The sequence below is a fragment of the Girardinichthys multiradiatus genome, chromosome 2 (assembly GCF_021462225.1).
Source record: "Girardinichthys multiradiatus isolate DD_20200921_A chromosome 2, DD_fGirMul_XY1, whole genome shotgun sequence".
In the NCBI taxonomy this organism is placed as follows: Eukaryota; Metazoa; Chordata; class Actinopteri; order Cyprinodontiformes; family Goodeidae; genus Girardinichthys; species Girardinichthys multiradiatus.
Window position 1 is genome coordinate 22,657,394 of NC_061795.1, and position 21,971 is coordinate 22,679,364.

Genomic DNA, 21,971 nt, shown 5'->3' on the forward strand with positions numbered 1-21,971 from the left:
TCTTTGACTTAAAACAGAATAAATTCACCATCTCCATCTGATTTACCAATTTAGAGTTTTTCCAACCCCACGCATCGTTTTATTTCTCATGGCTGCATATCTAAACATAATATTCAACTCAGGACCAGCACAGAGGTAAATGCCAATGTAGCTCTGGAAGCAGCTCTGGAAGATATGTCCATTTGATTGTCCACATACAGACTGTTTTTAGCTCGTGGCTAAACGAACACACGCTGCATGCAGCATTGCATATTTCTAGCAGAATGAGGTAGTAATCTGTCAGTGTTCACCTTTCTAAAACAGGAGGTCATTAAAAAAAAATTCTCTGTTTTTATACAAACACAGCAACACATTAGCAGATAAACAAGTCTGAGAAACATACCAACATGGGAAGACAACTGAGGTAAATGTTGCACCACTTCAACATTACAAATAGTTCCCTGCATATTCATTGTCTCACTCTCACAGCTGACAGGAAATAAGTGTTTAAACACAAATGATTAAAAAAAAAAAAAATGGTAAATAGATCACAACATGAAATAATTCATCCAGTCTACACACTCAAGCGTCTTATGATGCTATGTTCCAGTGAAAGCTGGTTTTCTGCATACTATCTGAAATCCTCAATGAAAAGTATAAAGCATCAATCAAGATGAACTACCAGAAGCGATACAAGAGGCATCAGCAAAACAGCTGAAGACAGATGCTTTGACACTGAGCTAAGGCTTTTTGGTCTCCGTTAGCTGCACTTCAGCAACTACATTCTTCTATGGATCATTATGCAAACAAATCCTAATGAAGTGTAATTCATTAATAATGTAAATAAAACCCAATGATGTTCACTGTGTATTCTGCACAATTCATAACAATCCAAGTCAAGTTTTTTAGACAACAATTCCTCTATATTAAAGAACAAAATACTCTAACAGGCACTATAGTAAACTGATCTGAATCTAGATTTATTTGAAGGCCCTTAAGTTAAACACTATTGTCAACTTGACACAAATTATTTTGAAGACATAATTTGTAATAATGAGCTGTCAGAGTAGTTCAAAAGTGGTTGAGCAAAAAAGAAAGATGCTTTCCTGCTTGACAGATTATTTTTCCCTGAACTTCTCACTCTTTAGATAAGAGACGCATATTGGGTGCACTACAGACAGATTTAAAAAGCTTTAATTTGGTCCCTTTGAGGAGGTGGAAGATGAAGAGGATGGACTGTGAGACGAGGAGAGGGCGCTGAAGCCGCTTGTTCCAGCCGGAGTGATGGTTTGCGATGACACGGGAGCAGCCGACTTCTGGGCCAACAGCGTCCCTGCGTTACGGAAATAAGATTGGAGGGTGAGATCTGATAAATCTGTGCAAACACCAAGTAAACTTTGTCCTGAACAGCAGTTTACATTGCCTGGGAAACATTCCTATCCCTTGAACCTACATTCTTTTTTACATTACAACCACAAACAATAAATGTAGTTTATTGGGATTTTATGCGCTAAAATAAAAAAATAATTATAGAGTGGAGGTAAAATAACATCGTTTTAGTTTATTTGGCATTGTATTCAGCGCTCATTGCTCCGATACCCCTAAATAAAATCCAGCGCAACCAACTGCCCTCTGAAGTCATCAAGTTAGTAAACAATGTTACCTGTGTGTAATTTAATCCAAGTATAAATCCAGCTGTTCTGTGAAGGCCAAGAGGTTTGTTAGAGAATATCAGTGAACAAACAGCATTATGAAGACCAAGGAACACAGCAGACAGGTCAGGGAGAAGGTTCTGGAGAGGTTTATAGTGGGTTTAGATTATAAAACAAAATCCAGAGTTTTAAACGTCACACAGAGGTCTGGAACAGGCATGGCACAACTGCAAACCTACCAAGATACGGTCATCCACCTAAACTGGCAAGGAGAGCATTACTCAGAGGAGCAGCCAAGAGGTCCATGGTACTTCTGGAGGAGCTGCAGAGATCTACAGCTGGTTGTTTTACAAGATGGACAAGAAAGCCTTTGTTGAAATAAGCCATAAGACGTCCACACACCGTCCCCAACATAAAACATGTTGATAGCATCATGCTGCTGGCAGTCGAGACAAAAAAGCGGGTTGGTGTTGATGGGTAGTTTGATGGAGATTAATACTGGGAAATACTAGAGGACAATCTGCTAGAGACAGCAAAACATTAGAGACTGGGGTGGAGGTTCACTTCCCAGGAGAACATTGACACTAAACATGGTCAGTTTGCAGCTGTGCCATCCGCTCTCCATTTTTGGATGATGGATAGCAAAAAGTGCTCAGAGATCTCCAAAGCTTGGGACATTGTTCTATACCCTAACCCTGCTTTCAGCTTCTCCACAACTTTTGCCCTAACCTGTCCGCTGTTTTGCTTAGTCTTCATGATGCTGTTTGTTCTTAAATGTTCTCCTAACAAACCTCTGAGGCCTTCAGAAAGCATTTGCATGACAAAAAAAAGGTTAAAAAGCTCAAGATGCATGACTATTTTTGCAAGGCACTGCATGTTTCACAACTGACCTGAGTAAACTGTACCATTAACCTCCACAGATACACTGATACTTGCTGGTCCATTAGTAGAGATGCTCAGTGACAAGTCCTTTTTCTTTTCTGCAACACAAAGATGGCAAATAATAACAGACATTCCATGTGGTTATCCGAAAACACTCAGCTGTGATAAGGAAACACGGCAGCAGAAATGACACACCATGCCCATTGTTGAGCTTGAGGCTCATGGGGTTGAAGTGGGAGGCCACCGCCAGCAGGTTTTGCTGCAGGGCCTGCTGCATGAGGCGCTGCTGCTCCTCCGCAAGCCGCATCATTTTCTTCTCCGGACCATCTACTGGAGCTCCACCTGCTGCTCGATCCAGCCTCTCCCTGAGTTGCTCCAATGTGGCGGCTTGTGCGAGCTGATTGGGATGACTGGGCTGCTGATGGTGGCTCAGAGCCATGGGCCTGGATATTACAGGCGTGGAAGGATCGTCTAATTAAAAATAAGAAGGTGAAATTACTGATTTAAAAAGAAAACTAAAGGAGTGAAATACCAGATGCCCAGAATTGACAAAAGATTCCAAAAACAAACAAAAGTATCAATCTCCTAGTTTTACATCAAACTTAATATTTTAACCTCAATGCTGTTGGGTACAACCCTCTGGCCTACCTGAGCTTCTTTTTAAATTTGGACTGCCAGACATGTTCATGCCATTGTGTGTGGTTGGGGTAGTTTGCACCGTAGGTGAGGACAGGAGGGAATGTGGAGCAGAACTCTGGGAAGGAGAGTAGCGGTAGAGGCTGCCGGTGTAGCTGGGCCGTCGACCTTCCCTGCGGTTACTGTCGATCGCCGCCTGCAGCTCACCCGGAGAGCTCAGACCCTTCTTGTCGCACTCAAACGCGTACAGGTATTTCATATACCTACAAGGAAAAATTTTCCAAGAAAGATAGCAAATAAATACAATATACAAAAAAAAAAAAAAAACATCTAATGTGTAAAAAGTTAGGGATAATTTTGTCTCGACAGTTTTGTAATTTATTTAAGCCGCTGGTGAAAGAAAGCAATAAGGAGTTCTATTTAAAGTTGGCAATAAGCCACAGAGATGACAAGGCAAACATTTGGAAGGAATGACCAAAATTTTACCTTTTGGTCGACATGCAAAAAGCTATATGTGCCAGAAAGCTAAGAGTGCACATCACCCTGAACACACCCATTCTTATGACAAAATATGGAGGTGGCAGCATCATGCTGCGGTGATCTATTTCTTTAGCAGAGACAGGGAAGTTGGTGGAAGGTGTATGGAGGCAAATAAATTAGGGGGAGGGGGCCACACTGAAGTAACTTTCATTTTCTGTGTTGATTTTAGTGTGCTTGGCAATTTAATGCCATTTCTTTGATGTATTTCACTTTCTTTTCATATTTAATAAAACTTATCAAGTTTAAATTCTTTGTGCCTACAGGCAGTAGAAGAAAAAAGAACTAGTTTAAGGGAGACAGAGAAGACTTGATGTTATTAAACAATGAAAAAACTGAATGATTTGGGCCGAGGGCATTTTGTTAATAAAAAGCAAAAGACTGAAGATTGAGAAGTCTCCTGGCAGTTTGTTCCGATTGATAATACGCCTGGCTTACCACTTCACAACGGTGCGTTTCTTTATGTTGTGCAGAAAAGAAATAATTATATATTAATACTGAAGTATGTGGTACTAACCCGTTTTCATAACAGGAGGAGTTTCACAGCCAGACTCACCGTGATTTAATAAGGTAAACAAAAAAACAAAAAAATCATAGGTGCAGCAGTATTTCTTTCTCTTTGCCTGCAGCAAATGAAAAAACCTTGGACCCAATGTAAAATATGATAAGCTGTTTGTGTATCGTAACTGTATCTCGGCCGAAATTAAGAGTAGCAGCCTGAATCTGTCTGTCTGATTATAGATTCCCTAGGAAGAGACGGTGTCCCTAATTACATCGACGAAGCAGTTTCCCCTCCACTGCCTGAAGAAGATGGCATTGAAACTACAGGTCTGCAAGAATACGAGCAGACTCTCGTTCCAGCCGCTAGAGTGAGAGCACCACCACCAGGCAACTCACTGGCCCTATTGTGGTTCAGAGTGTTAACAGGCCACTGTAGTTAATGATACAAATTTGTTTTGTAAAGTTAATGACTGGTAAAGAGTCCCTTTACTCCTGTACCTGGAACTCATTCCATTTTAACTGTGTTTTACCTTCCTGTCCTCTAATTAATCTGCATAAAATATGTGCATAATCCTTATGAATTTGCTAAATTCTGTCTCCCTTATCCCCAACGGTAAAGCCCTTTTAAGGCTAAAACGGTAGCAACCATTAATTCTGCTGGTTGTTTGAACACATAGCAACTGTTGTTTTTTTTTATTAGTTTTAAACTTCATTTGAACATAATGCCAAATTCCTCAAAACAAATGTTGGTTCTTGAACATATTCACACTCAGCTGTGGCATCACTGCATGATTTTATTGGTGATTGGGATTTGTTCAGATTTGTTTTTCCTTATTCTTTCATTTTGACGTAGTAGTTTAGTTGAATGTTACTAGTTTAGAGAAAGGGTTTGTTGACTGAAGTATTTTTAACTTTAAGCTGAATTACTTATTTTAAAAAATACTCCGGTGAGGAGTTATCCGAGTTTATTCTGTATCTGTGTGCAGGGTTTGTGGTTTGAGAACGCTAGTGCTCGAATTCACTCTTTCATCTATTGTTCCATAATACCACACCTCACTAGGCAGGTATTTATTAAACAACTGAGAAACTGAGAGCTGTTTGGCTAATGTTTCCTGACAATGAGCTGGTGCCCTGACTTGGTAATCTTAATTAAAGTCACTAACTTGGTTAGTTTTTGCCCATTGGCACTCTTTAATAGTTAATCATAGCCAATCACCTAATCCTAATTCTCATGGTCGAAGTTAAAAATGGACACAATTTAAGAACTTTAAAAAAAAAAAAAAAAAAGGAATTGCACCAACACATAAAAAAACCCCCACAAAAACATGTGCTCTGTTGGATTGAGATCTGGTGACTGTGGAGGCCATTTGAGTCCAGTGAACTCATTCTCATGTTCAAGAAACCAGTCTGAGATTATTCATGCTTTATGACATGGCGCGTTATCCTGCTGGAAGTAACCATCAGAAGATGGGTACACTGTGGTCATAAAGGGATGGACATGGTCAGCATCAATACTCAGGTAGGCTGTGGCGTTGACACGATGCTCAATTGGTACTAAGGGGCCCAAAGTGTGCCAAGAAAATATCCCCCCACACTATTATACCACCAGCCTGAACCGTTGATACAAGGCAGGATGAATCCATGCTTTCATGTTTCAGACCCTAGCATCTGAATGTCTCAGCAGAAATCAAGACTCATCAGACCAGGCAACGTTTTTCCAATCTTCAATTGTCCAATTTTGATGAGCCTGTGCGAATTGTAGCCTCAGTTTCCTGTTCTTAGCTGACAGGAGTGGCACCCGGTGTGGTCTTCTGCTGCTGTAGCCCATCCGCCTCAATGTTCGACGTGTTGTGCGTTCAGAGATGCTCTTCTGCATGCTTTGGTTGTAACGAGTGGTTATTTGAGTTACTGTTGTCTTTCTATCAGCTCTAAACAGTCTGGCCATTCTCCTCTGACCTCTGGCATCAAAAAGGCATTTGCGCCCACAGAACTGCCGCTCACTGGATATTTTCTCTTTTTCAGACCATTCTCTGTAAACCCTAGAGATGGTAGTGCGAGAAAATCTCAGTAGATCAGCAGTTTCTGAAATACTCAGACCAGCCCGTCTGGTACCGACAACCATGCCACGTTCAAAGTCACTTAAATCACCTTTCTTCCCCATTCTGATGCTCGGTTTGAACTGCAGCAGATCGTCTTGACCATGTCTACATGCCTAAATGCATTGAGTTGTTGCCATGTGATTGGCTGATTAGAAATTTGCGTTAACAAGCAGTTGGACAGGTGTACCTCATAAAGTGGCCGGTGAGTGTATTAAAACCACAAGTCCACTACAAGAATAAAAATAGTACCGTCTACCTAAAAAATTCAGCTATAAAATGACTAAAACTGCAAATGTATTAAAGTAGCGAAGGGGCCAAATAACCAGAACACGAACCTCAACTCAGTCCTTTATGTTGACGTGGATTAAAAGTCCAGTTGCTTCGCTTTGAGACATTTAATCTAAAAATGTTGAAGTTTTCCTGTTCTTTTGCACTTAAGTTCTTAAAAATTCATACCAAATCCACAGAATGGATTGTATTAACATAAAAATTCAGTCATAAAGCTTCCATATGATGAATCCAATTATCTGTTCTGATTGAACAACAATTTAATTTGTGTAAAAAATAAAATAAATAAAAAAGACATACTGAGTGCGCAGGGTAAAGGCTGCGCTGGTGATGGAGGTGGGCAGATTGAGACCTTTGGTGATCTCCCTCCAGAGCTTCTTGTTAATAACCTCCACCAGCCCTCCCTTCTCTGTCACAAGCTTATAAAGCCTGTACAGGTCCAACACCTGTTTCGCCATGATGGGAATGCGGTTCACAGGGGTTCCTGCATACAGAAAAGAATGGATGTAAAGAAAACTACAGACGATTAGTTGAAATTAACCATGATTGTTTTGTTAGTAGAGACTATTAACAGAGGAGGGCAAGAGGGAAGGGCAGGTTGAGAACATTTTCTGATCAACACACCTGACGACCTTAGGTCAGTGTTGGGTAATGAGGTTTAACTTGTATAATCCATGCGGATTGACTCGACCAATGAAGCTCATTTTAGATTGAAGGGGGGTGGGGAGCAGCAGCTTATGTTGTCGCTTTCATTTGATTGCGGTGGGAGGCGGGTAGTGGAGCCAACCAGGTCTGTAAATCACCCTGGATGACAGCTAACCCCTCTAATCCTGATTTGGAGCAAAGCCAATTATTGGACTAAAAACGCAGCCATAGAAATACGATTACTTTGTGCCTGAACTGAACACCTGGCTGGGACAAACACACACTCCACAGGTCCAACAGCATTCACCCCTGTATTTAAAAAAAGCATTTCTAATTTGGCCAATAGTCATTTTTGCAAAAGTATTCACACCACTTGAATTTTGCCCATTTGTTATCAGACAATCACAAACTTAAATGCATTTTATTGGGATTTTATATTTATAGACCAATACAAAGTGATGCACAGTACAATGAAGTAGACTGAAAATGGTACATGGTTTATACACTTTTTCACAAAGAAAATCTGATAAGTGGACAATGATAGTTTTTGTTAGTCTATCACATAAAGTCCCAATAAAACACATTGAAGTTTATGGCCGTAATGTGAGAAAATGTTTAAAAGGATATCAGTACTGTTGCAAAACACTGTATCACCGTAACTAAGTGGTTTGAAACTGACTTTGAAAAGAAGAAACATAAATCTGCTTCTCAAAACAGAAAAAAATTAAATAAAAAATGACCTCGTTTCTGCATGAAGACAAAGAGTTCATCAAGAAACGCCTTCCGTTGGGGATCATTATCCAGTTCATAAAGCTGCAAAAGAAAAAGCAACAAACCATTGAACTCAGTGATTTTTTACATTCATTGTTTTAAATTCCAACAGCATCCAACCTTTGCAAAGTCTCTAGATGGCTCTCCTCTCGCTTTTGCTCCATCAGTTTCCTCTGTCCAGATGCTGCTTCCTCTCTGCAGATACACACATCACTTCAGTTTATTACCTGTAGGTTTGAAAGTTGATTTCCAACCAAGTTTAGCTAAGCAGGCAGGAAAAACAAAATTCATTAGGTTACAAACTAGGTTAATATTCTTCTTTTTTTTAATATGCAAAAAGAACTCAGACTTGTCTGCCTATTCATTATTGGAAACCCGAGGTCTGTTCTGCCACCACACCCTCATGGTTAACTGATCATTTCCCCCATTATGTAATGGTTTTTTTTTTTTTTTCTATATCATTAATTTCTGACAATTTGCAGAGATAAAGCCATATTTTAAAAAAACCGACTCAAGTGTACTGAAACACAAACAAACTATGCAGGTATTCTGTCTAATCACAGCTTTCTCTTCCACCTCTTCTAGGACAGTGCATTGTCCTTTTGGTGTGTTCTTTGGGGGACGGCCACTCCTGGGGAGAGTGGAGACTGTCCTGAACATCTTCCATTTGTAGATGGTTTTTCTGACGGTGGACCGATGAACACCCAGCTCGGAGCTAGTTTTATGTGTCAAATAAAGGAATCACAAATCTAATTAAATTAGTTGAAATTACACTGTTGCAGATCAAAGTGTTGAAAAAATGAATAATAAATCAAAATATTCCTCAACAAAAAACTTGACATGAAGCTATTCTTTTGGGCAGGATTACTTTTTTCTTAAGCAAAGTTATTATAAAGCAAAGCTTAAAGCTGCTGCAAAAACTCAATGATCAAGCTCTGTCAATTTATGAAGGTATGCAAACCCTGTCTTTGCAAACAGCCCAAACTTTACATTCCCAGTGCAGAGCGCTGACCTTTCAGACAGACAGGCTGCTGCAACCCCCAATCGCCAGGAACTTTACTTTACTTACAGCCATTTTGTACTCCTAAAACCTCAATATGAGTTAATTACTAAAACAGAGCAACACACGGCATGTCTAATTTCCTGTTCATCACTGGCACAGCTGCAGCCAGAGCATTTCAGCACAAGGCTGGAAGTCCGAGGTATAAAAGATGAAGATATCTTTCAGTTCTGCAAATAGTAGCCAGTACAACCCTGCAATCATGTAAAGTAGCTCTGAACAATCCCAACTGAAGTTATGTTGTTCTAGTGGACATTTTGTGACAACTGACTGCTGAGTTGCATCTTGAAGGAAAAGCCATGGTGGGGGATCTCCTTGTCAACAATCTCAGTCAGGCCAAGAGCATAAAGGAATTTCCAAGGCACAGATCTGCCATGAAACACAGTAAAAGCTGTTATCAAGCAGAACAATATGGCACAGCAGTAATATATCCAGGAAATTAACATTCCTCCAAAACTGATGAAAAGACAAGAATGAAACTGGTCAGGGAGGCTGCCAAGAGACCTGGAGCAGCTTTAAAAGAGCTCAAGGAATTTCCACTACTGGCTCAGTAGTAGCCTACATGTGACAACAATGTCTTATATTCCTCATAGGACCAGTGTCCTGCAACTTATAGATGTGACCTTGGTCCAACACACCCGAGACAAATGGCTGAAATGCCTTCTTAGCAAGTAGCCATTGCAGCCATGCATCGAGTTCTACAGAGTCCTTATGGACTGAAGTTTCACATCTGTGGTCCAAGCTGGGCAATAGGATGGCAAGGAAGAAGTTTTTATTTATTTATTTTTTTTAACAAAAACAAACACCTAAATCCAGCTAAACTTTGCAAAAACATATTTCAAGTTGCCCAAAAAATGTACTAGTCTGATGAAATCAAGGCGGAACGTTTTGGTCATTATTCCAAAAACAATGTTTGGCACAAGAACAGCACCACCCAAATAAATGACCAAATATCCAGTGAGGTATGGTGGTAGCAGCATCATGCTTCGGGGGTGTTTTTGTTTCACTGGAAAAGCACCTTAGATAATGTGGCGGGAATTATAATGTTGGCACAAAACCTGCAGGCTTTTGCTACAAAGTTGAAGATGAAGAGAGCTTCATCTTTCGGCATGACAACAGCCCGAATCATAAACCCAAACCAACAAAACCAGAACACAGTGACAGTTTTGCCTAACCTTAGACTGAATGCGATTCTATGGGCTGACCTAAAGAGGGCTCGGACAAATTTGGAACGTTTTTGCAAAGAAGTGTGGGTAAATATTACCAAGTCAGGATGTGTCGTGTTTAAAGAGTCCTACCAAAAGACTGACAGCTGAAACAAAAATGTGTTTCAACAGTTAGAGACGGCGACTCGGGTTTGAGACTCCAATTTGAGTCGGGCTTAAGTAGAAAAATAAAAGACTTCCGACTTGACTTTTACTTGTTCTCTAAAGACTTGAGACTTGATTGGACTCCTGGTCTGAGACTCCAGTCTTAGGAACAGTTTTTATCTGATGTAATGAAGAGTGAAAGGAAGCTGGTATGTGAGGCCTAAGGACAAACAGCACAGGTTTGGAATCCTAATCCACGGCGATGCAGGGGTAGAAGTGCACTAAATGCCAAGAATTTAATGAGAAAATGTTTATTTTACTCATTAGAGACTTGGGACTCTGACTTGGGGAAAGTGACTTGTGAACATCCCTGGAGTTTGTATAAACTTATAAAATCACTTTACGTTAGTTTCTTTATTTCTTCTCAAGTATTTCAGTTGGGTTTTTTTTATTGCGTTGTACAGGTTATACGTCACATTAAAAAGTAGAAAAACTTCTCAAAGGATTTATCTTGGTGTCAACTTTATACATCATAAAAACCTGGGATTTTGGCAGCTTCTTTTATATCTATTGTATCCTATGATGTTTCAGACAAATCAGTCTAGACTGTACTTTATTTTGTTAGTTTAGTCAGTTTCTGTTTGTCTACAAATAATAGTTACACCTAATTTCAACTGTAATGAAAGCAAAAACTGTGGTTATTGGTTTGTGGGGTTATTTTTGTTGTTGACACTAAATATTCAGACTTTTATCAAATGTCATCAGTTTCTAACAATAACCTTTTGAACGAGTCTTTACATTCACCGATGTGCACCAGTGGAAAATTCAGCTCAGTGGGTGTGGTTGCTATAAGACATATCCCATGACAATGTACATCAAAACAAAAATCAAAGCCTGAACAGAGAGAATTCAAAAGAAGGCATGTTTAAACCAGTTTTTACAGTCTGGTTTCACCATCTTCGAAGGCCATTAAATCCTTTCCTGCTGCTTATAGATGGGTCTGTACCCTGGGACCTACAGCAGCTCTCTTAGGAAAATCAAGCTTCAACAATGTGAAGAGAAGCCATCGTACCTCATCCTACAGCATGGGACTGTCTCTGCTGAGAGCTCAGTTTGTTCGGTCTGGTTTTGGGAAATAACACAGAAGAGTCTCTTAAAGAGCTACAGTAATTTGTGTCTTTATCAGTGTTTTGGGAAGACAACCTGTTAAAGCAGCATCATAGTAGAGAACCAAAAAAAATGTAGTTTAATCACAGGTGATTTATTATTTAACAAGACAAGTGATTTTGTTTTTACACAGGGCTAGGTTGGTTTGTATTATCTTTTCCCTAAATTAATGAAGTCATATTTGAAAACTGCTTTTTGTATTTACTCTGCTTATCTTTTACATTATAGTTAGTTTGATAATGTGAAACATTTAACTGTGACCAAAAGAAGGAAAGAAATCTGTAAAGGGGGCAAATACTTTAACAGCACTGCAAAGCACCTGAAACTAGTTGAAATTTGAAACCTATAAAATCTGAATACTTGGTACTATATGCAATGTTGTTATGTTATTCATTATATAATTCATCATTCATTTCATTTAAGACAAAGTACACATTTAATATTAATCCATTTCTTATCTCTTTAATCGACTTAGGTATTTAGTATTTATTAGGATAGTATTCAATGCTGGTCAGGCCTAAAAACCAAACAGAACCCATCAGAACAGATATGTTCATGAAACGATGGATAAATTAACGTTCACTTTTCTATTAATGTCTGTTTGTGCTAAGAAAGTTTTTTTGATAATTAGTGCTGGAAAAACCTGAAGGCATCCAAATCAGGCTTCTAATGAACAAAGAAGAGGGAGATTAAATGAATTAGGCTCTCTGGGAAGTTTAAAGTGTCGCGTGTTATTTTTTAATCGCAACCACCCCACCCACACCCACCTACCACCCCCACCAACCCAAGCAACCAGCAAGACATTAAAAGGTTAAATATGTTAGGGCGGTGTGAGTGCAACTGTGCAGAAAAGCCTGCTGAGCTCATTTTCTAGCTCTGAAAGCTTTATTATGATGCAAGCTTTAAAACTAAAAGCTGACAGACTGTATGTTTTTCCACAGCATCAATTTAATTCAGCTTTTCCCTAACATTGTTCCTGTTTTGACATCACAAAGCCTTGGTTTCACTGCTTTCTGGGTGATTTGCCAGGGTAGGACCAATGCCTGTCGGAGCCATACAGGTCATTTCTGTGTTTAGATTATCATGTTGTAGATTAAAACAAGCATTTGTGTTCCAGGCAACAAAACATGTTTATGTATTTGGCTGTATTAAATCCTCCAAAAGATTGTCTTTGTGATTATTCATAACAGTAGACTTTTCTCAAAGGCAGTTTGTTTAGCAATTATATTGTTGCGTGTCTTACACAAATATTTCCGGTCTTTTAATGTTTAATGTGGCAACAAGACGTGATTCGAGGCTAATGATCTGAATTTTTCCAGCCTGGGAACCATTAATCAGTTAACTCCAGGTTCAACCGTAACGCTCATTGTGTTGATGGTAAAAACAATTCAAACTGAAAACACTGGGACACAATTAACAGCTGCATCACTGTGATAAACGCAGGAGTGTCTTTTGTTTGCAGATTTACAGAAACGTTCCTTTTAGGGTTAATCCCACCTCCCACTAACAGGTCACCTGTCTGGGCAAATCTCCCCACACTTCGCAAATATTTGGTCAAAAACGACGTCTTTGACACGCGATTTAAAATGCTGGGTTCTACCAACCATGGAGCTTCGGCTCACATTAATCTGGAAAACCAGCAGGAGGTCGTTATGCTCAGTAACCACAACTAGCAAAACATGCCGGTAACAATGTATTATTAAAAATGTAGAAACACGTTCATTTGAAGAGGTTATACAGTTGTAAAAGCAGAAATTGGATGCACCTGATTCAGCCACTGGTTGATGTGCAGAGTCCCTTAATTGTTTTCGTTTTACAGTTCTATTTTTGACCAATTCATATAGTTACACATCTACAAAAAAACACCCAGTTTATTGCCACGGATTATGATAACTTCTTAATGCATGGTAGCCATACCGGATTTTATGGTCATGGTGGCCACCACGATGTTTGATTTTTCTGGCTTTGCCAGGAATGCAGCAAAACTGCATCAATCAGCCTTTACTATAGAGATGCCGATCTCTTATTTTCTTTAAAAGGTTCAACAATGCTAGCTGTCCTCCTTCCTGGCAGCGCTGCGGTTGGATTGACTGTGTCAGCCACTTCCTGAGGATCGCGGCAGTAAAGGGGGTTGTTTTGGTACCCAATCATATGTAGTGAGCTCTGTTAAGGTGAATTTCTTCTCCTTTGTCTGTTACAATCATCATACCACAATGGACATGCCCAGTCAAAACTCGGCTGTGCCTACTTGTTGCGACGCTTGTGGCTAAAACTTTAACCAGAGGAAGTGTAACCTGCAAGTTTGACAGGTGCGCGTTTAACACGCACTCTTAGGAAAACTAGATAATAAACTGGAGTGACGAGGACGGACTTACGTACCGTAGCCCCTCCCCCACCTGTTGCTGAAAGTGCTTGTCGGTTGGCTAAAAAGGGGCTCTTTATAGAAATAAAGGGAGAGCCACATATCGCTCTTCGTAGGGTAACACCATTTCAACACTTCATTTGGTTTAAGCAGCTGACTGAAGGCGGTACCCATCGCCTGACCTATTAACACTTAGGTTTAGAGTTACAATATATGTAAAATTTACTTAATGTTATTTTACTGTGGAAATCATTTCTTCTTAAAAATAAAAAAGTTAGATAGTGCTATACATTTTAGTTTTAAATGTTTCAGTAAATGTTGTTCCAACAGTGGTATTTTTAAGGTACTCATTACTTCAGTGCGTCAACATTTTTTTCTATCACAAAAGCCATTTGAACTCCATCAACCATTTAAACCGAGTAATCATTTAGCCAACCATTTTATTAATACATTACTTGAACCTATCTACTTTAAGCATTTGGCCTTATTGTAGTACAGCAAGGTTTTTTTTATTTTTATTAATAATCAACTGGTTTGGTGAAATACATGTTGACTCTTGTCTGTTGGCACTTTAACTGCACTGTCCATCGCCATGTAGCCTTCTGCAGTTATCCTGCAGGAGACTATGTTTAATGGACCCTCATAAAAGAAACTATTTCCCTGTTTTCAGGGGTTAAACTGGCTCAACAGTACACTGTATCCACAACACACACACAGGGTGTCCCTCTGGTTGCACAGCTGTTGACTCAACTTGGAATTTCTTATAAAAAGGATGCCAGCAAAAAGCCCATTGAAGGTAGATAAACATCCCGTTCCTTTTAACTATCAACCGAAATGAAACCCTTCCCCCTCTTATTGATGAGCAAGTGAGACCAACTGCAGCTCTATTAACAAAGAGTCTTTGGTTAATTGCTCCAGGAGCTTTCACACATGCTGGCCTGGGAGCTCTGATAGCATTCAGCATGTAGCTCAGAAAACAATTTAATTTGTGGTTTGAACGATATCTTTTCAAAACGAATGTTAAATATTTTAATTTGCCTCGTATGTGTGTAAGGAATGTTACTGCAAATGACCTTAGACATTTATCTCTTCATTTATGCATTTTACAAATTATTGCAAACACTGGAAAAATCTAATGTCATTTCACTAACTCATTACCTCTTATAAAAATAAGCCTTGTTATCTCCAGTGAGAGCCTTGCCACGCTATATGTCCCTTACCTTTATCTGAATTTGATCAAACTAAATTAAAACCTTCTTAGTGCATTAAGTAAATTTGATAAATGGGGGGTGGGGATCATATTTTTTCATATTTTACCTACCGATCACTGATCAAACCCAATTAACGGAAACATGGCCAATTCCAATCTCTGGCATCCAAAGTTCGTTCCTTGGTAATGTGGGTCTTTTTGCGCATAAATTCTGAAATTGCATACTGACCTAACGTGAATGTGAACCTATCCACTTTGATAACTGGCCATTTAATGTGATTTTTTTAAATATTTTACTCAGTCTGAAATGTGGTAATGCAACTCTAATAATATCTACCAGCAGGTGGTTGCTTAGAGTCATTTCGGTGTGATCAGGGTATTTAATCTACTATATTTTATAAACATGGACCTGTCCAAATGGGAATCAGAGCCAAAATAAACAGAAACAGGGTATTATAGAGTTTTCAGAAAATATGGAATTAAAAATGTCAGATTTGAGAATTTTTAAGATGATATATCTCCATAATTCTTGAAATACAAAGAAGAAGAAAAAAAAAACATGCAATGGTTTCAGTCCAAGGATGTTAAATGGTTTGTTAACAGGTACACAGTATAAGTGGAGAGGGATGAAATGACGAACTGTGGGCATGAATTGGCGAAGGTGCTAAGTGCATCACACACGATGCAAATCTTGACAGCTAACTGAAAGCAAATCCCTTGTGTACATTTATTATCAGATAAGTTCTGAGATATTTCACATATATGTAGTTAATCTGTTTTCATAACCAAAAATTAAGATTTCATTACTTGTTTTAATTAAAAATGATAAATGTTCTAAATTGGGTCAGCTGGTCTGTTTTAAGCGAACATATTCTCACTGGATTGACTTAATGGATTGAAATTATGTACGTCATTTAGTTTACAAGCCAAGATTATCTAAGCCATCCATGACCTTTGGTAAGAATAATAACGGATAGAGACGTACCAATCAATCAACCAGAGATCGAAACTGGCCAGTTTTCTCTTGATCAGCTGGCAGGTCAAATACTAAATCCTTCATTAAAAACAGATCAAAACTGAGACCTCCCACCATTTTTCAGTCTATACACAGCAACCAACAGCATGTAGTTTGATATACAATATTTGGGATTTGAATAAATATCTCAGGTTATGGAAATGCTTTGATGCATAATATAAGGCAGTCCTGTCTTTCATTTTGATGGGTTTAAAAAAAATCCTACTTGATTTGAAAACCTCAAAAAAATAACAAGGTCGTGTTTCCCCCCCGAAAGTGAACAATTTGTGTATAAACCCCCTAAGAACCTTTTGCTCCAGTGAAATTAAAGCAGGAAAACATAAGTAGCTGTTTTCATGCTGAAAGTCACCAACCCAGCTGTCCCTCCACCCACTGGCCTCATTAATCATAATGTGTTATATTGACATGAGGCCTTTTCAAGGGGAACATGCAGAGAAGAGCCAATCAAGAAAGTCTTCATACGGAAGGAAAAATGGACGCCTTGTTTATTAGAAGATCTCAAAATATCTGGGAAGCATAATCATCAACAATAGCTTCGGATATCAGATTTCCTTCTAATATTAAATATTATCACACGGATACAGTAGTGAACGCCGGAGGCCAACCTCGGCCACAAATTCACACCTGAGGCAATTTCATTAATCCTCTGCTCTCATTTCAGACCCCCCTCCTTTGACCCGGACTGGCGTCTTTGCACAGTTTTAACTGGACCACAGCCAAGAACAATTAACCCAGCTTGTTGTATAAAGGGGCTGGTTTTCTTTTTTCAACCGAATGATCGAGGCACAAGCTGAAGAAAGGCAGACGATCTGTGGTCTGGTCAGTAATTAAACACCATCAAAGCTTAGGCGTCCTGCCAAAAGGGACGTGTTCCATCCTCTTTATGGGACAGAACAGCGCCATTCCGCCTGACTCTCAGCCAGAGGAAGTCAATAATTAATAATGCAAGACAGAGCATACACAAACTAAAAACAGCAGTCGAAGATGTTTGCGTTGCCTTTAAAGATGAGGACACTCTTGCAATAGACATCTGCAGTAATATAAAAGTTAACGCACTTTCTGGATACCAAAATCCTGTATAACATACCTGTTTGAACAGCTCATCGTAGCCCCAGTCAGCAAGGCCGTTGGGTGACGTAAATCTGGTTTGACCCGCAGGAGGCGACAGGTTCTTCTCCTCCTGCTCCTCTTTTACTGCTGAAGGTGAAGGCTCAGATATTTGCTCCATGGCAACTGGCAGGGATGTGGAATATGGCTGGAAGCGTGAAACCAGTGGGAGTCTTTTCTTCTCATCTCCCTCATTTTCCAATTCATCCTCCTCCTCAGGCTCCAACATCTCTTGCTCTTCTCTGTCAGAGTCTTCGTTCTCCTGCTTTGGCTCCGTCTTGTTCAGAGGGTTTCTCAAAGCATGCTGGGTGGTTCGGTGGATCTGTTCATCTGCTTTCCCAAATAGAACGAAGTTCGGTCTACAGTCAGACGCTCTTGCGGCAGCGGCTTGTTGAGCCAAGAGGAACTGAGCTTGAAGAAGATGTTTCTCCTGCATGTTCATCTCCAGTTTAGCTCCTTGGTGCCTCTGCAGCTGCTCCATCACAGTCTCCAGCTTCACCCCTGCAGGAATAGACTGTTGCAGACCCCCGACTTCAGTTAAGTTTGACTGGACAAAAAAAAAAACACAAAAAGAGCAGAAGTTACCACTCGTAAGCTGCTGCAGATTAAAATAAACTAGAGATGCACCAATCATTTGGCCAGATACCGGAATCAGCCAATATTCCCATGTTTGGCTCCGACTGGTGATCTGGATGTCATACACTGAAACAAAATAGAGCTGTAATATACTAATCTCCAATTGTCACCCAAATGTAAATGTGTGCAATATTGCAAAAGAAAAGGACTATTCTGAATCAATTTTTGCTAGACCTTTATTTATTTAAGGTGCGATGGATTCATGTTCTGCATGCCAATTTTAAATCACGTTGGATGGTTAGAATTTGGTGTTGATGTCCACATCTGAAAGGGAATTTAGGTCGTGGGATGCTAATGCTCCTAGACATTGGTGAAGACATCTTGATGACAAAACGGCAGAGGGAAATGGTGTAATGTCTTCCCTGCAACATTCAACAATAATCTGGTCATTGCTTGTTTCCCTAATATTGTAAAAAAAAAAAAAAACGTTTCAGACTTTAATCAACCAAAAGTATTGTATCGGCCATGAAAGCATCGTTGGTGCTACTCTTAAAACCAGATTATAAAGTATAACGCATCTATCCGAGAAACTTGATTCATTTATTGTTTTCTATGGTTTTGGAATAATTGATGAATTAAAACAAAGTTTTTGCAAATATGTTTGTGCTTGTTATAGCCTGTAGAAAGAACATAAGAATAGGGAATAACTGGCAGGTCGAAGCTCAAAGAAAAAACCCAATCAGAATCGGCCTGGAAAAGCCTGATCGGTTCGTCTCCAATAAAAAACAGAAACTACATTTACCGAACGCTTAATAGACTGAATGAGGTTTGATCCAACTTTTAAATAACTACAACAGCTAAGTAAATATTCATTTGTTTGGGTGTAAATACGTATGCAGATGTAGGATGAGCTTTGGCCTGATTTAGAGCCATTTGAAGTGGATTAAAGTTTTATAAGCTTAGATAATTAGAAACAGACAATTAATCCCATTTATTGGAATGCATGCATGCAATCCTGCGGTATAATAAAGGTCCCGTTTGGCTAAAAAGCGTCTAAACATGGGAGGTTTTACGCTGTGCCTTGTTTATTTTACAAACAGCGCGTTTTATTTTCCTCGGCAAACTAAGCAGCTCGATTATTCTAAGCTTACGTTTCGTGTGGCCCCTCAGAGACAACCTCATGGTAAACCTGCTCTCTGTAATGTCTTCATTAACCGACAGTTGCTTTGTTACTGTAACAAACACGAGTGGGAGCGTCGACACTCACCATTTGTGCCTTGGAGTAATTCATCGTCGCCAACAGGTCTTCCGTCGTTTTATTTTTCCTTGTTTCCTCTCGGCAGAAATAAGTCACATGGCATCAGCGGCTCGTCCTTTTAGATTTTTTTTTATTTTTTATATATATATATATATATTTATATATTTCTCCTGTTTTGGACCGAGGGTGACTTTAAAACCCTGGGTTAGTGTGGGAGGCCGAAGTGGTCGGAGCTGGAGGAGGGGTAAATGACGCTCAGTGTTACCTCCCTGGTCACTGCGCATGGAAACTCAAACATCCTTGATTGTGACTAGGTGACCCCCTCACCCACAGCCTTGCTGAATGAAAGGCCCGCCCTGTGCGTAAAAAATCGTGAAGTGTTTCTTCCCCTCCAATCCTCTACTTGAAGCGATAAAAGGCTTTTCCATCCACTCCGTGAGAAAATTCCCACCCAATGCACAACCCTCTGCTTATCAGAGATAACGACGCGTATGCTCTTAAAGAAAGCAGCATTTTTTAAAACGTCTACATTCATGTGATTTAAGGTCAACTTTCTCTAAACCAAACGCTTTGCTTCGGTTTCTCGCCAGCTGTAACCAAACACCCCGCAGGTTTACTGGTCCAATGAAGATGGCACCATGGGGGAATTTTTGGGAATAAACCCAACACAAAGTAGTGCATAAATGTGAAGTGGAAGGGAAAAACCCATGGCCCGCCTTTTTAAAATATTTAAAATAAAATGTGAGAAGTGTGCTGTGCATTTGTATCAACCCCTCAGAGTTAATTGTAGAACCATCTTTAGCTGCAAGCACAGCTGCGGGTGTTTTGGAGATGACTCTTCCAGCCTTGATCATCTAGAGACTGAATCTGCAACCAAGATTTGGTAAATAAAACATTTAGGACCGATTGGATGCGGGAAGTCTGTGAAGATGCATTTTCAAGTCCTGCCACATACTCACAATTGGATTTAGGGCTGGACTTTGACTGGGCCATTCTATCACACGAAAAAGCTTTGATCTACACCTTTCTGTTGCTCTGTCTATATTTAGAGTCATTGTCCTGCTGGAAGGTGAACCTATAACCGGACTAAAACATTTAGCAGCCTCTAGCAGGCCATCTGTCAGGAATGTCCTGAATATAACTCCATCCAGCTTCTCTGTCCCTTCTGGAAGAAGCGGCCCCACAGCATGATGCTGCCACCACCATATTTCACATGTGCTGTGTTTCCTGTACAGCCTGTGACGGACTGGGAACGGGACTACCATTTTATTCTTGCCAGATTTGTGAAATACTTAGCTAATAGTTGTATCAACCGATTCTCCTACCTGAGTAGTAGATCTCTGCAGCCCCTCCTGAGTTACCACAGGCCTCTTGACGGCTTTTCGGATTAATTCTCTCGTCCTGCCTGTGACTTTAGGTGGACGGCCATGTCTAGGTAGGTTCGCCGTTGTGCCGTACTTGTTCCATTTCCAGATGATGGACTGAACGGTGCTCCGGAAGATGGTCAAAGCTTTGGATATTCTTTTAGAACCAAACCCTGCTTTAAACTTCTCTACATTATCTCTTACTTGTCTGCTGTGTTCCTTCGTCTTCATGTTTGCTCACTCATGTTTTCTATCAAACCTCAGAGGTCTTTGTAGAACAGCTGAGATTATATTACACGCAGGTGGGGTTTATTTACTAGTTAGGTGACTATGGGGGGGGGGGGCAAATGGTTGCCCTGGATTTTATTTATATGTATCAGAGTAAAGGTAGCTGAATACTTATGCATGCCACATTTCTGGGGAAAGTTTTTTAAATGACATGCTTTTGTTTGTAATTTACAAATATGCAGTACTTTGTGCTGGTCTGTAGGTCACAAAAACTAAACCGAAGATTGCGATTGTAACATGAGAAAATATGACAAAGTTCAGCAGGTATGAATACTTTAGCAAGACATGGAAAGCAGTAACAATAAACAAATGAACCACAACTTTAAGGACACTTTATTGGTGAACATCTGAAGTGCTTCTATTCTGGGCGGATACATACTCCAAGTGATAATAACTCTGTCGCCTGGTATTAAGCGGTTATAGTTCCTCCCCCCCAATCTATATAAGGCCCAAGGCAGAGGCAGCTGACGTGACCTGATGGATTACAGGATACGAACATAACTCTCAGGGTCCAGCAGTCAAACAGACCATTCATGGATGTGAAGGGGACTGCAAGCAAACACAAACTGGACACTAAACCCAGAACTAAAAGCCATGGCTCTACAGAATCTTGTTTTCAGTGTTTGGTGTGTGTGACATTATAAAAATAGGTTACATACTACAGGAGAGTAAGAGAAAAACTTCAGGTTTTCTGAAAGTTTTTCCGTTAACAGACAACAGATGTCGTGCACCAGAAAATGTAAGGAATTAATAATCTGCTATGTTTCATATTCAATGAGATCACAATGCTCCCTGGATAATATTGTACATAAAAAGTTGAAAAGATAATGGAATACTTATCAAGGCATGGGAAATTGAGACAAATAAACAACTTCATACATTTCAAGATTAAATGTGTTTGGTACATTTCTAGACCTTACATGCCATCCGGGTACAAAACATTTCCCTAGTTGGTTTGCATTATGTTTCCACATATCAGCTGGTTTCCCATAGGGCTAGTTTTCTGAATTTGTCAGCATCTGGACCAACTTAGATAAGCTCTATTTCAACCACTGAGGATTTTCAATTCTACTTGATTATCCCAATAAATATTATAAAGCAGTTTGATCTGTGACATGTTCTTTGTGTCATGCTTTGTTTATTTAAAAGGTCTCCTGGTGTCAGAAAAGAAGGGAAATTGTCATTTTTTAAATGAGTGTGGATTTAATTGTGGTCTAATTGTCAGTAACTCAAAAACCAAAAT

At 39.7% G+C, this 21,971-nt stretch overlaps 1 protein-coding gene across 3 annotated transcripts; it reads right to left on the reverse strand.

Moving 5' to 3' along the window:
• Window positions 1–36: 36 nt before the first annotated feature.
• Window positions 37–20,686, reverse strand: arid3b (AT rich interactive domain 3B (BRIGHT-like)). 3 transcript variants are annotated; one of them, XM_047392352.1, is made up of 9 exons: window positions 20,402–20,686; window positions 17,223–17,789; window positions 8,111–8,185; window positions 7,960–8,032; window positions 6,875–7,058; window positions 3,162–3,412; window positions 2,709–2,984; window positions 2,522–2,611; window positions 37–1,312 (listed from the first exon to the last, which is right to left on the reverse strand). In XM_047392352.1, exons 1-9 carry the CDS (start codon window positions 20,669–20,671, stop codon window positions 1,173–1,175), a joined length of 1,926 nt encoding a protein of 641 aa, XP_047248308.1. In that variant the 5' UTR covers window positions 20,672–20,686; the 3' UTR covers window positions 37–1,172. The 3 variants fall into 3 exon arrangements, with proteins under 3 accessions (XP_047248308.1, XP_047248320.1, XP_047248314.1); XM_047392364.1 differs by lacking the exon at window positions 20,402–20,686 and adding an exon at window positions 19,086–19,575 and having other exon boundaries at window positions 17,223–17,756; XM_047392358.1 differs by lacking the exon at window positions 20,402–20,686 and adding an exon at window positions 19,086–19,572.
• Window positions 20,687–21,971: the final 1,285 nt, after the last annotated feature.

Bases quoted from the DNA above. Each gene is read 5' to 3' on its own strand.
- arid3b (XM_047392352.1), bottom strand. From the start codon at position 20,671: ATGAAGACGAAGGAACACAGCAGACAAGTAAGAGATAATGTAGAGAAG. The intron at 7,059-7,959 runs GTCATTTTTTAT...TTCTGTATGCAG, and splicing joins TGTCTTCATGCAGAAACGAG to GAACCCCTGTGAACCGCATT. The intron at 3,413-6,874 runs GTATGTCTTTTT...TTTTCCTTGTAG, and splicing joins GCCTTTACCCTGCGCACTCA to GTATATGAAATACCTGTACG.